Below are 16,023 nucleotides of genomic sequence, written 5' to 3'. Positions count from 1 at the left end.
GAAAACTGTAGACCCAAGTTGAACCGTCATATACGATCTGCCAATCCTAAAGCTTCATATACTTTTTGCCACTTACAGATGTGACTTTTAAACAAAAGACAAAATATAATATTTTTTACACATTTGTTTGATTTTTGCATTTATTATGTAAATTAGGTTACTTGCAGTTCTTCATTGCATTTTTTAGTGCGTTTTTGTTACATGTGCCTTTATCGCGTTTTTGACTTCGTTTTTTTGTCTCTTTTTAGTATGTCATATAAAGCTCCTTTGATACTTCCTGGTATTTGGCCTTGACAAAACTTTATTGATACAGTCATGTGCGGATTACGTGCGTTTTCAGTGCAGCAGAAATGCACTAATAGCATGTGTGCGTTTTTCACCTTTAGATTTTCTGTATCTACTGTAATGTAAATCTATGAGAAAAATGTGCACATAAAACTCAGCGTATCCGCAAGAGAAACGAACATGTTGTGGATCTGAAACATGCACCGCAGGTCAGTTTACACTGAGAAAAAAAAAAAGCTTCTCCATTTTGCTATAACTGTGGCCATGTTCTCACGTGTAGAATTTGGTGAGGTTTTTACCTCAGTATTTGTAAGAGAAAACCAGGAGTGTGTGATAAATCCAGAAGTGGTGACGTGCTTCTTTTCCCGATTGTTCCTGGTTTTGGTTTACAAATACTGAGGTAAAAAACTCACCAAATACTCAGCATGTGGACATGGTCTTAGAAACTATGTTTTTGATACAACGAAAATAAGTCAAAATCTCGTCAGCCTTATTGTGCAAGTTAATAATAACCCATGCAATGCTCGGCCAATGGAGGCTGCTGAGAAACATTGAATGGTCTCTGTGTAACTCTAGCCTATATTTTTTGTGCTGTTCTTGTCCCTTAAAAATAAAGTTGTTTCAAAGAGAGCTATAAAAAAGCAGTGGAGGCCTAGGACTGCGCCCTCCCTCGTCCTCCTCCTTTCCCTCAGTCTGGGCGGTGTGAGAGGCCTCTTTGTGTCTGGCTGTGACACAGGAGCAGCAGCAGGAGGAGGAGGTCTGTGTATGTGTGAGAGAGAAAGAGAGGGGAGGCGAGTCGGTGCCTTCCTCATCAACACTTCATTCTCCAGCCCCCCTCCTCCTCCTCCTCAAGCCTCTCACATTAGCAGAACACCCCTTTAGGTGGCTTCCCCAAGGGAGGAGTGGGGAGCTGCTGCTGCCTCCTTGTCTCATGCTTTAGAGATGGCTTATTCCTTCTAGGACCCTGAGCTGTGACACTCACATACAGCTGGAAAACTGCAAGACACATCCTACTGCAGCCTGAGCAGGGCCTCATCTTGGAAGGAGAACTCCAAGCTAGCCGGGAATATCTTGGATTGGGAACACGCAGCTGCCTTCAACCGGTGATGAGCCCTAGTTTTTTTGCTGGACAATGAAATTTGGCATCTGATTGTGACCGAACCCTCACGGGAGAAGATCTGCGTATCACTCAATGGAATTTATGGGTCACGAAGACAATCTTTTTAGAGATCGGAAGGAAGAAAATTGAGTAGCCAGAAGATAGAGAGAAAATACTTCTATAAAAGAGGCCAAAATTTATACTTTAGTGATATTATACAGCACAACCAAAAATCTATAAAGAAATTACTTGCTTGAGATTTCCAAAATATTAACAGATTATATATGTTCAGACCCTATCAAAAGGTTCGATTAGATCCGAGAGCAGACACGTTATACGAAGTATCGCCATAGAGGCAGAATGGTCTTTATTTTTACCCCTATGAAGGGGAAGACTTGGATGTAGGGTGATATTTTGGCTCTTGGATATGTCATTAATAGGTTCTTGTTGTAAGTTCATTAGAATGCTGTAGAAGATTGGGAATAGAATAGGTTTTCTCAGGGATCACCGCCTCCACCAGGCAAAGCACCTTCCCAGGAATGAGCATTCTCCAGTGGGAGAAGAAGATCTAATCCACTGAGGATCCTGCGTTTCCAGGCCCTCTAAACCTCATGGATTAGCAGTTACATTGTAAAATCGGATTACACCCAGAAGACTTGGATACCCTCGAATTTATACAGAGTCTCCATAAAAGTTCCCATCATCTGTGGGATTACCTAAATTATGGCTCCTAATCATAATCTGGTCCTTCTCCTCTTTGGCTTACACTCGACCCTGCTGCTGGCCACAGCTGCCGGTAAGTGACTTGCCATGCATGCCCGGTATATTCCTTAGCACAGGTCTACAACTTCATCGTCATATTCATTTCTGAATGTATTGACCAGAAGAAAATCCAAAAAGTAGAGCTTGGCTGGATAATGCTCATGTCTGGCTTCAGTAATATGTTGTGATGTTTTCTCTTGATCTTAGATCCAAATTATTTATGTTTATATTTTTGGAGAAGAAATCCGTAATATCTGATATTTACTGGAATAATTGTAAATGGAGGGTGATGGTTGAATGAGTAGACTGGGGTGATCGTCGTAGACTGTCAGACCATGGTATGGTGCTTACTGTAGATGGCATGTTGTAAGCGCTTGTGTGGGAGTGGCAGCCAGTGGGCACCTCAATAGCCGCACAGCGTAGCAGTCAATGCAGACATGACAGATATAGGTTCACCGTGAAAATGGTATTTTTTTATTTTTTTGCTGCAGTTTTAATTGTGGATCACGTTTTCTTCTTGTTGCAAATATACCTATATACCCCTATTACTTTGCTGCTATTTCCAGAATGGCCTTATGTAGCATGCGGTGCCGGCGGCGTAGACACTGTAAGCTGCTCTGCAGTTCTAGGCCCCTCACATGTCTTATTGTGTGTCGTCATCTTTAACCAATTAAGTAACTACATACTAAGCTTAAGATGCATGAATTGTATCAACATGCTATTATCTTTTATAGAACAAATGATGTTGTAATTAGGAGTGGGATATTTCAATACACACTGTTCTTAATTTTTTTTTTTTAATTATATTTTTTCATTCTTTAATTTGTTTTTTTAAACTCATTATTTTTTCTTACTTCAATCCTGGTATGTAACAATGAATTGAAGATTTTACTTTTTAATGCCTATCTCATAAGTAATCCACCTTGGGGTCAGAATTACTAAAACTGTCCAAATTTTAGTGTAATGTGTGGTAAATGTATCACAGTGGCTTATTTTGGATTGTTAAATTTGGTGCATCTTTAGACTAAGTGTACCTTTCGACCATTTGACTCACCATGCGACTGTGATATGCACCAATATTTAGGCGGCAATTTTTACGCATTTCAAACTAACCACCTTTTTTTGGTAGCTTGCACCACTTTGACAAGTGGGTCAGAAAAAGTGTCTGAAACATATAATAAATGTGATCAATTTAGTTTGCTAAATGTATGATCTAAGTGGAGGTTGGAATGATAATGTTTCTAGGTATATTTCCATGATGGTCATTTATCAAGCCTTGGACAATTTATTTACTTTAATTACTGTAGCATTAACTACAATAAAATATTGTAAAGAAGAACATGGCCATGAACTGAAAGTAGCTAAGAGTAATTCTAAATGTGAATTTGATGCCTAGAAGTAGCTCCTAATGTGAAGGTGAAATGTAGCTCCAAATGTGAATGTGAAATGAAGCTCCAAATGTGAATCTTCATAATTTCTAAATATATTACAGAACTGTGTACATTGTTATAGAAAGCACACATTTTAGTCTTGCTAGTAATAGTATGCAAAATTGAGATCTGTCTTGCACCACAGAACCTTCAGCAGACTCATCTGTTTCACAGCCTGTAGACTGGAATCCGCTGTAAACAGAAGTCTGTAGTCTGCAGAATGGTTTACCCCAGATCAGTGCTTCCATAAGTAAACAGAGGTCTTCTTATAATATCATTGTATTAGGGAGTATGAATACCTTATGATAGTCTTGATCATACAGAAGCTCCATTACTGTAAAGGTACCGTTACACAAAACGATTTACCAACGATCACGACCAGCGATACGACCTGGCCGTGATCGTTGGTAAGTCGTTGTGTGGTCGCTGGGGAGCTGTCACACAGACAGCTCTCCAGCGACCAACGATGCCGAAGTCCCCGGGTAACCAGGGTAAACATCGGGTTACTAAGCGCAGGGCCGAGCTTAGTAACCCGATGTTTACCCTGGTTACCATCGTAAATGTAAAAAAAAACAAAACCGTACCTACTCACATTCCGGTGTCCGTCAGGTTCCTCGCCGTCTGCTTCCCGCACTGACTGATTGCCGGCCGTAAAGTGAAAGCCGAGTACAGCGGTGACGTCACCGCTGTGCTCTGCTCTCACTTTCCGGCCGGCAGTCAGTCAGTGCGGGAAGCAGACGGCTAGGGACCTGACGGACACCGGAATGTGAGTATGTACGTTTTTGTTTTTTTTTACATTTACGATGGTAACCAGGGTAAACATCGGGTTACTAAGCGCGGCCCTGCGCTTAGTAACCCGATGTTTACCCTGGTTACAAGCGAACGCATCGCTGGATCGGTGTCACACACACCGATCCAGCGATGACAGCGGGAGATCCAGCGACGAAATAAAGTTCCAAACGATCTGCTACGACGTACGATTCTCAGCAGGGTCCCTGATTGCCGCTGCGTGTCAGACACAGCGATATCGTATGGATATCGCTGGAACGTCACGGATCGTACCGTCGTAGCGACAAAAGTGCCACTGTGAGACGGTACCCTTACCTTTTATATAGCGTTTGCTTATTTTATGCCTTTCTTTTGTTGTGTTCTTTGCTTCTTAGAAGAACAAACATCTATCCTATGTTATCTATCCTGCTAGTTAACATATATATATATAAGACAAGGACTATGAGCTTGCACACACATTGCTTACAATTGACAGGGCCCAAGTACAATTTGGATGGATCAACATTGAAATAGGTTAATTATAGCGTATGCAAGCAAATGGGGCATAGTGCAGTGCCACAAAAAGGCTGATTTACATCAAATGGTCCTGATTACCATATGAGAAGATTTGCTCAGGCCTGGTTACTTTGTTAAGGAAACTCTTGGATGAGTCATTGTTGCCAAATGTTTCCAAAGGAACCCATCATTTTGTTAATCACAAAATGCCTTTAAATCGCAAACCATAAAGGCACGCAGATAACATGGAATTAATTTACATCACTCCACAATAGAAGTGCATAGCTGGCAGTCTGGCAAGGGCATATCCTCCAACATCAAGGACGGCATACTCTGACCTAAGGGATATATAACAGTGAAGGAAACTGTTATGTTGCTGAGTGAATCGTGAATTATATTTGCTTCAAAAACTAATAAATATTAAAAATAAAATTTTCAGAGCTAAATTATGAGGGTATAACTTTCTGTAAAAAGGTATGACCAATATGAAGTGTGCAAAATACTGGAACCAGGGAGTCTGGATAGATCAGAAAACACAAAAAGCTGAGATTAAAAGAGAATTTCATAAAAGAAGACCTGTCGTCAGGTTGAAAATAGTCAGTTTTTGCTGTTATTTTAATTCTGTTGCTCCCTCGAGTATTCTCCTTTTTTACTTTATATAAATCCTCAATTTTGTTCCAGAGAAATTAGCCTTATTATTTAATGCTAATTTTTATGTTATTTACGAAGGGGAGTGGCTCACAGGATCCTCTGGGGAGTGTCTTTAGGTTGTTTTGCATTATTACCCTGTGAACAACTCCTACTTGCTAAAGTCCATAAAAATTAGTATTAACATCTCTGGAACCCTATGGCGGATTAAAAAAAGTAAAAAAGAGGGATGCACAGGTGACTAGTGGGAATAAAGGAAGAGCAAAAATTCACAACTGAAGCTCTCTCTGGTGGCAAGTCCTCCTTAAGACTAGAGTAGATCAAAAAGATTGCAGGACCCTGGTCCGGCACCCACATCTGTAGATTTTTGCAGCCAAACTAGGGCAGTGTAGTCTTCCTCTGCCTGTACTCGAATGGCGGCATTCTGCCTGTATCTTGTGATCACAGGGTCCCCATGATTTTCTAATGCTACTCAAGTCCTAATCACTAAGCCTCATGCGACATCATGACATTGCTGGGATCTTGTAATCACAAGTGGTGCCCATATTGACAACATAACAGTGCCACCTGAGGAAGTTTGCATTGCACTGGCCCGGCTGCCACAGAGTACTGAAAGTAACCCTAGACCAGGGTCCTGACAATCTTGTTGCTCAACTTTAATTAAGATATTTCAGAACGTAATAAAGTTGGCGCTTTAACATTTTCAAGTCACTCAAATATTTGATCTGATGACAAAGGACTACACATAACATAAATAGTTTAGAAACATATAGAAAACGTTTAGAAAAAAATAAAATAATAGTAAGATGGGGAAGAAAGAATTCCATAAAAATGGTGGATGCTTCTAATATATAGATGTAGGTATGTAGAGAAAAAAGTTCTTCTTAGTGCATAAAATAGTAACTCATAGAGAATTAATTGAATTAGTAATGAAAAATATAACACTGTATATAGGTATCCAATAAAGTGCAATAGGTGATAGAAAATAAACATGCAAAAAGTGACTTCAAGGTGCAGAAGGAGTGCTACATATAAGCTACATACTATGGCACAAATGACTGTTTTCCTCATAAGAATATAATGGGTGGGCCAGTCCTGATGTGTCTACATAAGAGAACACACAAGGACAAAAGATAAGAATCAGAAAACGTGGTGAGACTGGATCAAACAAACCACACCATCACATGAGACTGTGCCTGATGCTTGTTTTGCTTTTACCTCATCAGGGGGCAGATACTATTGTTTATTATCTTCTGTCCCTGTCTAGTCTCTTACTTTCTATAACCCTTTGCACATTATTGAATATCGGATATCCATATAGGTTATATTTTTATTAATTTTATAAGAATTACGGTACTATTTTATGCACTAAGTAGAACTTTTTACTCTAGATATCTACCTGTCACTGATGATATTACATTACTGTAGACTAGAATCTATATATTAGGAACGTCCACCCTTTTTTGGGAATTCATCCTTCCCTAATCTACCATTATCATTTTTCTTTCTGCAATACTATAACAATTGTTGTATTGTATTTTTTAGCTACTGTATATTGATTCATAGATTCATGTAAACATAACCACTCATTTCTTGGTTAATATTTGTAAGATTCTGTCTCCACAATAAGGCAATGTGTTTCTAAACTATTTATGGTATGCACAGTCTTCATAGGTTTAATAAATGTTCTATTTCTTGTCTTCACTGTTGTAGCAGGATCATATATAGTTTGACTGTTTCAGCTGTCAACCTCTACAGCCTTAACAACAATTAGGGACATAAATCAAAGGACAAAGGGTCTTGAAACCCCAATTCACCAAATCGGCCCAATTATAGCTTGAATCATATACTATTTAAAAGGTATAATTTTGATAAAAATAACACCAGGGCAAAAAGGGTAAAACAGAACTAGTTGAACTAATATAACAGGCAATACAATATCTGTATCCATCAAATAAATCCAAAGGACCACTGAAAAATTTCAACCTTTACCCGTTTATTTAGGAAGAACAACTTTGAAATGTTGCAAAATGTTTGCACAAATGTGGAGTTGCACAAAAATGTGTAACTTTTTGGTGTTTTCCTGACAGTTTCAAGCAGCTCCACCAAAATGGGCAGGGCTAGGGAGGGTCCGGGATGGGACGTGGGCACAAACCACCTTTCAAATTCATGGAAACTTGTGGCTTTTCTTATGCCAGAAATTTTACTTAATTTCTGGCGATATGCGTGACACTAAGAAAATGCGCCAAATTCATTAGGTGGTGGGTGGGCCTTAGTGGATTTGGCGCTTCTTACTCCTTCATGCCCCTTATTACGACTGGTGTACGAAACAACAGTTGTAACGTATCAGAGCGCGAATCTTTTAAGGAGAATATGATTGAAAGTAACGTTTTACCACTTAGACCCTGGAGATGATAGATGTATGGATGCTCCTTGTGTGCTTTCTGTAATGGTGAGAATGAGTATGTGCTTTAAACATATACATTCTCACAGTGTAAATCATGAATTGCAGCTAAATGTAGCTAAAATCACAAATATAAGTATGGATTTACCATATTTGTGTTAGCAGTATTTGGCCACACACCAGAAATAACTCACAAAGCCCTTTGGCGACATTGTCGGCAGATTTTGCTTTTGACATTGGGACCTCCCCGTTTTGCACATCAAAGGGATGTCTTTTACCATTACCACCTCTAATAACTGCCTAGCCTTAAGGTACCTTCACACGAAGCGACGCTGCAGCGATAGCAACAACGATGCCGATCGCTGCAGCGTCGCTGTTTGATCGCTGGGGAGCTGTCACACAGACCGCTCTCCAGCGACCAACGATGCTGAGGTCCCCGGGTAACCAGGGTAAACATCGGGTTGCTAAGCGCAGGGCCGCGCTTAGTAACCCGATGTTTACCCTGGTTACCAGTGTAAAATGTAAAAAAAACAAACAGTACATAGGCGTTTTTACTGCAAAGAGAGCAGTTTTCGATGCAAAAACTCTGTGTGTGAACATAGCCTGAGGGTCGTTAGATAATTCTACATAGTGAAGAATACTTAATAGTCTGTTATCCTATCATGTACCTTGCTTAGATAAGTAAAGCTGTAAAATCTCCACAAGAACAAACTGTGCTGTATTGAAGGACATTCACCTCCAGTGAGCGCACTTCATAATCTCTCTTTTACAAGTGTGAAACACAAAACCTTCCTCTGCACTGGACTCCTTACATTTGGATTAACAATTTTTCATATCAACAGTACTCATAGAGCTTCAGGATTTTAGTATTAACACCCACTTCTACCTCTAAAGCCACCAGTGCTTTCCAAAGTGGATCCTTTTATTGTAACCTGAATGACAACAGTGTTGTGATGAAAGGTCGTTATTTTTCTATTTCATTAAACACAAAGGAGCAGTATCCACATCAAAGTGATTGTGTGGCATATTCGCACCTCTGTGCACAATGACAAGCCCTGGCAACAAGACCTTTCTGAGGCACTCATGTAATGTCTACAATCTCAAGTTATTAGAAAGCACCTTTTCCTACCAATATTGAAGATCAGAATTTCAAACTTTTTATTATGAGTCCTTACGGGACAGACCAAGGAGATGCCTGGGACTCACCAGATAGACCAAGGAGATGACTGGGACTCGCCAGATAGACCAAGGAGATGTCTGGGACTCGCCAGATAGACCAAGGAGATGCCTGGGACTCACCAGATAGACCAAGGAGATGACTGGGACTCGCCAGATAGACCAAGGAGATGACTGGGACTCGCCAGATAGACCAAGGAGATGTCTGGGACTCGCCAGATAGACCGAGGAGATGTCTGGGACTCGCCAGATAGACTGAGGAGATGCCTGGAACTGGCCAGATAGACCAAGGAGATGCCTGGGACTCACCAGATAGACCAAGGAGATGCCTGGGACTCGTCAGATAGACCAAGGAGATGTCTGGGACTCGCCAGATAGACCAAGGAGATGTCTGGGACTCGCCAGATAGACCAAGGAGATGTCTGGGACTCGCCAGATAGACCGAGGAGATGCCTGGAACTGGCCAGATAGACCAAGGAGATGCCTGGGACTCACCAGATAGACCAAGGAGATGCCTGGGACTCGTCAGATAGACCAAGGAGATGTCTGGGACTCGCCAGATAGACCAAGGAGATGTCTGGGACTCGCCAGATAGACCAAGGAGATGTCTGGGACTCGCCAGATAGACCAAGGAGATGTCTGGGACTCGCCAGATAGACCAAGGAGATGTCTGGGACTCGCCAGATAGACCAAGGAGATGTCTGGGACTCGCCAGATAGACCAAGGAGATGTCTGGGACTCGCCAGATAGACCAAGGAGATGTCTGGGACTCGCCAGATAGACCGAGGAGATGTCTGGGACTCGCCAGCTAGACTGAGGAGATGTCTGGGACTCGCCAGCTAGACTGAGGAGATGCCTGGAACTGGCCAGATAGACCAAGGAGATGCCTGGGACTCGCCAGATAGACCAAGGAGATACCTGAAACTTACCATATGTGGTGGACATTGATGAAAAAAATTAAAACACTGCTCACATTATTTATTTTTGTCTCCCGAACCTTGTCTAAAAAAAAGTATAAGTTGACAGTGCATCAATAATCTTGATAAACCAAGATAAAGTATTGTTCTGCTTATAATCACTTTTTTGCATACTGCTTCCTCCAGCTGTGCCTCGCCATCAACTAAAGGGCGGCTCATTGGTGATGCAAGTCTCACAATTTTGAGAAGCACTGATCTAGGGGTATGTCATAGTAACATAGTTAGCCAGGCTGAAAAAAGACATTTGTCCATCCAGTTCAGCCTATATTCCGTCAGAATAACTCTCCAGATCTACGTCCTTCTAAAGAACCTAATAACTGTAAGATACAATATTGTTCTGCTCCAGGAAGACATCCAGGCCTCTCTTGAACCCCACGACAGAGTTCGCCATCACCACCTCCTCAGGCAAGGAATTCCAGATTCTCACTGCCCTAACAGTGAAGAATCCTCTTCTATGTTGGTGGAAAAACCTTCTCTCCTCCGGACGCAGAGAATGCCCCCTTGTGACCGTCACCTTCCTTGGTATAAACAGATCCTCGGAGAGATATTTATATTACCATGTCACCAGTGTGTCCATGGGAACATGGGCCCCTTGTGGCCGCACAGCCAAAATGACAAAATGTCAAAAGGTTATAAATACTAAATAATTTAATATAAATAAAATATAACTTCAGCAAATATTAATAATCATAATAACAAACTAAAATAAATAAAGCAGTTACATGTATTATGTATTACTCCGTGTTTTATCTCAGCTATGGCCGTTTTAGAACAGGGATCAAAATGGCATTATTCTCACATAGAAAGGTATACATGTAAGGCTACTTTCAGACATCAGGTGTTTGCCGTTAGGGAGGGTCCGGCAAATTTGTAAAAAAACAGATCCGTTGCAAATTGTGAAAAACTGATGCAATGGATCCGTCTTTTTGCTGGATCTGTTTTTTTTAATGAATCCGGGGATAGAGTTTGGACTTCCTGTTGAGAGAGCGAGAGACCTCAGAACATTTTGCATGATTGTATGGAGAATGCATGGAAAACCAGATTCGGAGGCCGGATTCATCATTTCACAAGTCAGTTTCATCCATTTATCGCTGGAACCGTCGCTTGGTGCTTTTTCGCCGGACAGAAAAAATGTTTCTATGACCGTTTTCTCCAGCCGCCGGAAAATTTTTTTTAGACAGATCCGGCAAAAAACGGATGAAACGTGTGGCCATCAGGCGCAATCCGGCGCTAATACAACTCTATGAGAAAAAAATTGATCCGGCAGAAAAAAACGGATCCCTTTTTTCAAAACTCGCCGGATTGTGCCTGACGGCAAAAACCTGATAGCCCAGCCTTATACAGGAATCCTTAGAAGCCGAGGCACCAAGACAGAAAGATCCTTATAAAAACTTGATCTTTATTCCATATTGATTAAAAAATAAATCACAGCAGGAACAATACAGCTGTATTGTTTTAGGCTTAAGAATGCCATTTTGGCCTAAATGTTCCCGTGATTTATTTTTTAATCAATATGCAATAAAGATCATGTTTTTGTAAGGAACTTTCTGTCTTGGTGCCTCAGCTTCTCTGGATGCCTGTATAGCTCTAGACCTGCCCTGCCAAGCTAAGCACAAATTTGGTCAATGGTGAATATGCATCAATTATTGAACCGATGGCCCACTGCTGCCACAGAACAGTCATGAAATACACAGATGAAAGTTTATGATTGTGGTGGGATTGGCTGACCATCTAATATTTATGGGGGTCTCCCAACTGTCCCTTGACTGGTTATGTCATGCAGTATAAGGATCGGGCTGTAGGAGTTCAGTTACTTGATCCTTTTGTTCAGTGGAGAGAAGATTTTTTTGAGAAAAAACGCATCCTGCAAAGTTGCCCGCAGGATGCGTTTTTTTTCTCCATAGACTTGCATTAGCAACGCATTGCAACGTATGGTCACACGTCGCATCCGTCGTGCAACGGATGTGTCATGTTTTGGCGGACCGTCGGCACAAAAAAAGTTACATGTAACTTTTTTGTGCGTCGTGTCCGCCATTTCCGACCGCGCATTCACGGCCAGAACTCCGCCCCCTCCTACCCGGACGTTACAATGGGGCAGCGGATGCGTTGAAAAACTGCATCCGCTGCCCCCGTTGTCCATTTATTTCACAACATCCGTCGGTACGTCGGGCCGACACATGGCGACGGCCCCATACCGACGCTAGTGTGAAAGTAGCCTAAGCCGCTACATTCCTGTGCATTGAGGAGTCGGGAGAGATAGCTGATAGCCAAATTATAATTCAGCAAATAGCAGTCTAATGGGTATAGCCAACCAGACAGTCAGAGGTCACAATTTTATTAAGTGACCTGGGGGCATTGATATTCAAATACATGCTATTTTGGCACAATTTCTACTTAACACCTACCGCACCCAAATATAATTCAGGCATACTATGTACCTATTATAACAAATTTTGGCCACAAATTATCACCCTCTATCAACTTCTTTTGAAAATCCTGGTTACTTTTTATAATTAATTTCACTCTCCCTTCCCAATATCCCCAAGTGGTCTCCACGGTCCATTCCATGTACCACAATTCTACAATAACTTCATATCAAGTGCTAATAATACCATTAATACAGTTAAATATTATGAATAAAATAAGCAACGGCTGCCTTCAGGAACTTTGCGTTATTGCCACTGAGTAGTCTTTGTGGCACTTCAATTGTTTTCATTTTGATATACGCATGTAGTGAAAAGGACAATAGATGCCCCAGAATAAAATCTTCATTAATGCTCTTATGTTCAGTCATTTATACTCGTAACAATATACTTTTGTCTTTTGCTTTAACCTCTTTTGTTTAGATATAGCATGTTCAAACAAAGTTCAGTACAGCTTTGTTTTATCATAGTGTCATTGTTTTACTCTACCTGAACTGGTTCTGCAAGAGCAGTTCTAGTAAAGCAATATTGCATTTATAGAGCATTGTTCATCCTCTGTTAAGATAATCTTTCTAAAGCACCCAACACAATATCAGATTTGTAGATTTGTCTATTCCATTAATTTCAAGTCAATACATTTTGTAAAGCATTCGATCCTCTTGTCAATGGCACTGTAATATTAAGTGGGCAGGCAAACCCAGGTGTGAATAACATGACTGGCCCCTGCTTGCCTGCTTTGTAAAGATAACTTTATAGGTTGGTATTAAAGGGTTATTCCTGTCTCGGATATTTATGACATATGCGTAGGATATGGCTAAAGTTAAAAAAAAATATGAGACAAGAATACATCCTCTCATTTTCTTTTCAACCTATATGCAGAAGTAATCAAGAGGATTTAGATGGTATGTTATGGTGAAAATAGGTGGAGGAACCGTCAGCAATTTGAGAGATGCAGATGATACAACCCTGCTGTCAGTGAGTAATAATGAGCTGAAGAAGCTGATCCTGAAGTTGAAAGAAGAAAAACGAGAAAAAGGGACTTTACCTGAACATCAAGAAGACCAAAATCATGACTACCACCAACGAGGAAGTCTACATCAGGTCAACAATGAAGAAATAGAAGTAGTCGATATTTTAGTTTTGTTGAATCCTTAATTGATCACATTGGTGGTTTGACAGCAGAGATAAAGCATCGATTAGCACTGGGACGTGCATTACGGTGAGCATGGAACAAATACGGGAGTGCTAAGATGTCACCATCAAACAAATACTGATCACCGCACTTGTGTTCCCAAATGTGACATACCTATGAAATATGGAAACTCACAAAAACAAAGAATTGATGCCTTTGAGTTGTGGTGTCAGAGAAGATTTCTACGAATCCCATGGACATCTAGGATCACCAACGACAATGTTTTTGATTATATAAAATTTTTTCCATGGAAGACAAGACCACCAGATAAAAACTGACCTATTTCAACTTGTGTTGAAGGCAAGTTTACTAGAAAAGAAGATGCTACTCTGAATGATCGGTGGTAAAAGGAAACAGGAGAGACCAAAGGGCTATTGGCTGGATGCCTTCAAGAATGACATGGCAGTATCCAAGGGTCGGACACTACTAAATAGAAAGAATCAATCATGCCATATTTGTCTTGTAGATGGAGGTCCTGCATCTGTTTAGTGTATGGGGGTCAGGTCTCATTCATTCATCACCGGATATGGAGATGTGGCCTCTAATGCATGACTTTTTTTATATTCTTATTTATTATTATAGCACCATTTATTCCATGGCGCTTTACATGTGAGGAGGGGTATACATAATAAAAACAAGTACAATAATCTTAAACAATACAAGTAACAACTGGTACAGGAGGAGAGAGGACCCTGCCCGTGAGGGCTCACAATCTACAAAGGGATGGGTGAGAATACACTATTCACTTGTATTGGAGTATCGGAAATTACGAGAATGGAGAAGCTACTTTAAACATCACTACAGACTCTGGAGGTGGGTTTAGACTGCTGTTTCCTTCAATATACTATTAAAGGAAGCAGCAGTTTAAAGCAATATTTAGATGAACTGCAAAAAGGGTAAAGAAGGCATCTAGTATGACTGTAGCGTCGGACTAAACAGAGTTAAAGGGGTTGGTCACTACTTTGATATTTATGGCCAATCCATAGGATAGAGATCAGTATCTGATTAGTGTGGTCCCAACAATTAGATACCATCAGCTCGAACTGGTATACTGTTTAGAGGTTGCGCCGCTACTATTACCTTCAATAATCCCCTATAAAAAAAAAAAAATTGACACCAGGTAAACAGAACAGCAGCAACTACACAAATACCAGAAATTTTATTGATCATATATAAGATACAACTGTTTTAAAAGATCAGACAAAATGGATCATGTGGTAGGAAACAAATATAGGAAAAAAGAAACATAAAAGCTATAGATGCATGTTTTGGTGCGCTTTCATCATCTGAAGGCTTCAACCCTCAAGAGGAGAACTTTCTAATCAGATTGAGGCAATAAAATAGCTGATCTCTCGTCTGAATCAGAAATGAAAATCCAGACACAGATGTAGAATGTGCCACAGCAAATTCACTTCCACCATGCCACAGGCAGCGTTACCAAATTCACTGTTACTTATCGCATAAGCACATGCAGCACTGTTTTCAAGACACCAAAATGAAAAGCAGAGAAGACGAGAGGCATGTACAGGGCCAAGGGGCTAAAAAGTTGGGAGACAAATAGTGGAGCCATAAATCCACAAATCGAGGCAAAAAATGAAGACAATAAGGCTGGAATCATACATGTGAGCAGTGGCGTAACTACAAAGTTATGGGCCCCGGTGCGAACTTCCAAATGGGGCCCCCCCCGCCATAAAATTCAATGTAAGCCCCATAGAATACAATGCAGCCCCCCTCATAGTATAATGCAGCCCCTCCATACAGGGGCAGTGACAAAGACACGAGCAAATGGTGACGAGGGGGCAGAGGAGAGGGAACAAGGGGGCAAGGAAGACAGGCACTAGGGGACACATGGGGGCTAGGAGGCAGGGGAGAAGGATACAAGGGGTCTAGTGGGCAAGGGAGACTGACACAAGTGGGCAAGGGAGACTGACACAAAGGGCACACGGGGACTAGTGGACAAGAGAGACTGGCACACGGGGACACGGACTAGTGGGCAAGGGAGACTGACACACGGGGAATAGTGGGCAAGGGAGACTGATACAAGGGGACTAGTGGGCAATGGAGACTGACACACGGGGAATAGTGGGCAAGGGAGACTGATACAAGGGGACTAGTGGGCAATGGAGACTGACACACGGGGACAAGGACAAGGGAGACAGGCACAAGGGGACACATAGGGACTAGTGAGCAAGAGACTGACACAAGGGGACAAGGGATACAAGCACAAGGGGACACACAGGGACAAGTGGGAAAGGGAGACTGACACACAGGGACTAGTGGGCAAAGGAGACTGACACAAGCACAAGGGGACAAAGGAGACTGACACAAGCACAAGGGGACATA

At 41.3% G+C, this 16,023-nt stretch overlaps 1 protein-coding gene across 1 annotated transcript in view; it reads left to right on the top strand.

Annotated features, from left to right (window-relative positions):
- Window positions 1-947: 947 nt before the first annotated feature.
- The window catches only part of BMPR2 (bone morphogenetic protein receptor type 2), a 217,613-nt gene continuing 202,537 nt past the window's right edge, over window positions 948-16,023 (top strand). The window contains exon 1 of the mRNA XM_077272082.1: window positions 948-2,180. Within this exon, the coding sequence (XP_077128197.1) occupies window positions 2,108-2,180 (73 nt within the window). The 5' untranslated portion in view covers window positions 948-2,107. The remainder of the gene's footprint in view (window positions 2,181-16,023) is intronic.

This window comes from Ranitomeya variabilis, chromosome 7, assembly GCF_051348905.1.
Source record: "Ranitomeya variabilis isolate aRanVar5 chromosome 7, aRanVar5.hap1, whole genome shotgun sequence".
In the NCBI taxonomy this organism is placed as follows: domain Eukaryota; kingdom Metazoa; phylum Chordata; class Amphibia; order Anura; family Dendrobatidae; genus Ranitomeya; species Ranitomeya variabilis.
Note: the sequence above shows the minus strand (reverse complement) of the source record. Positions and strands in the feature narration are given on the sequence as shown.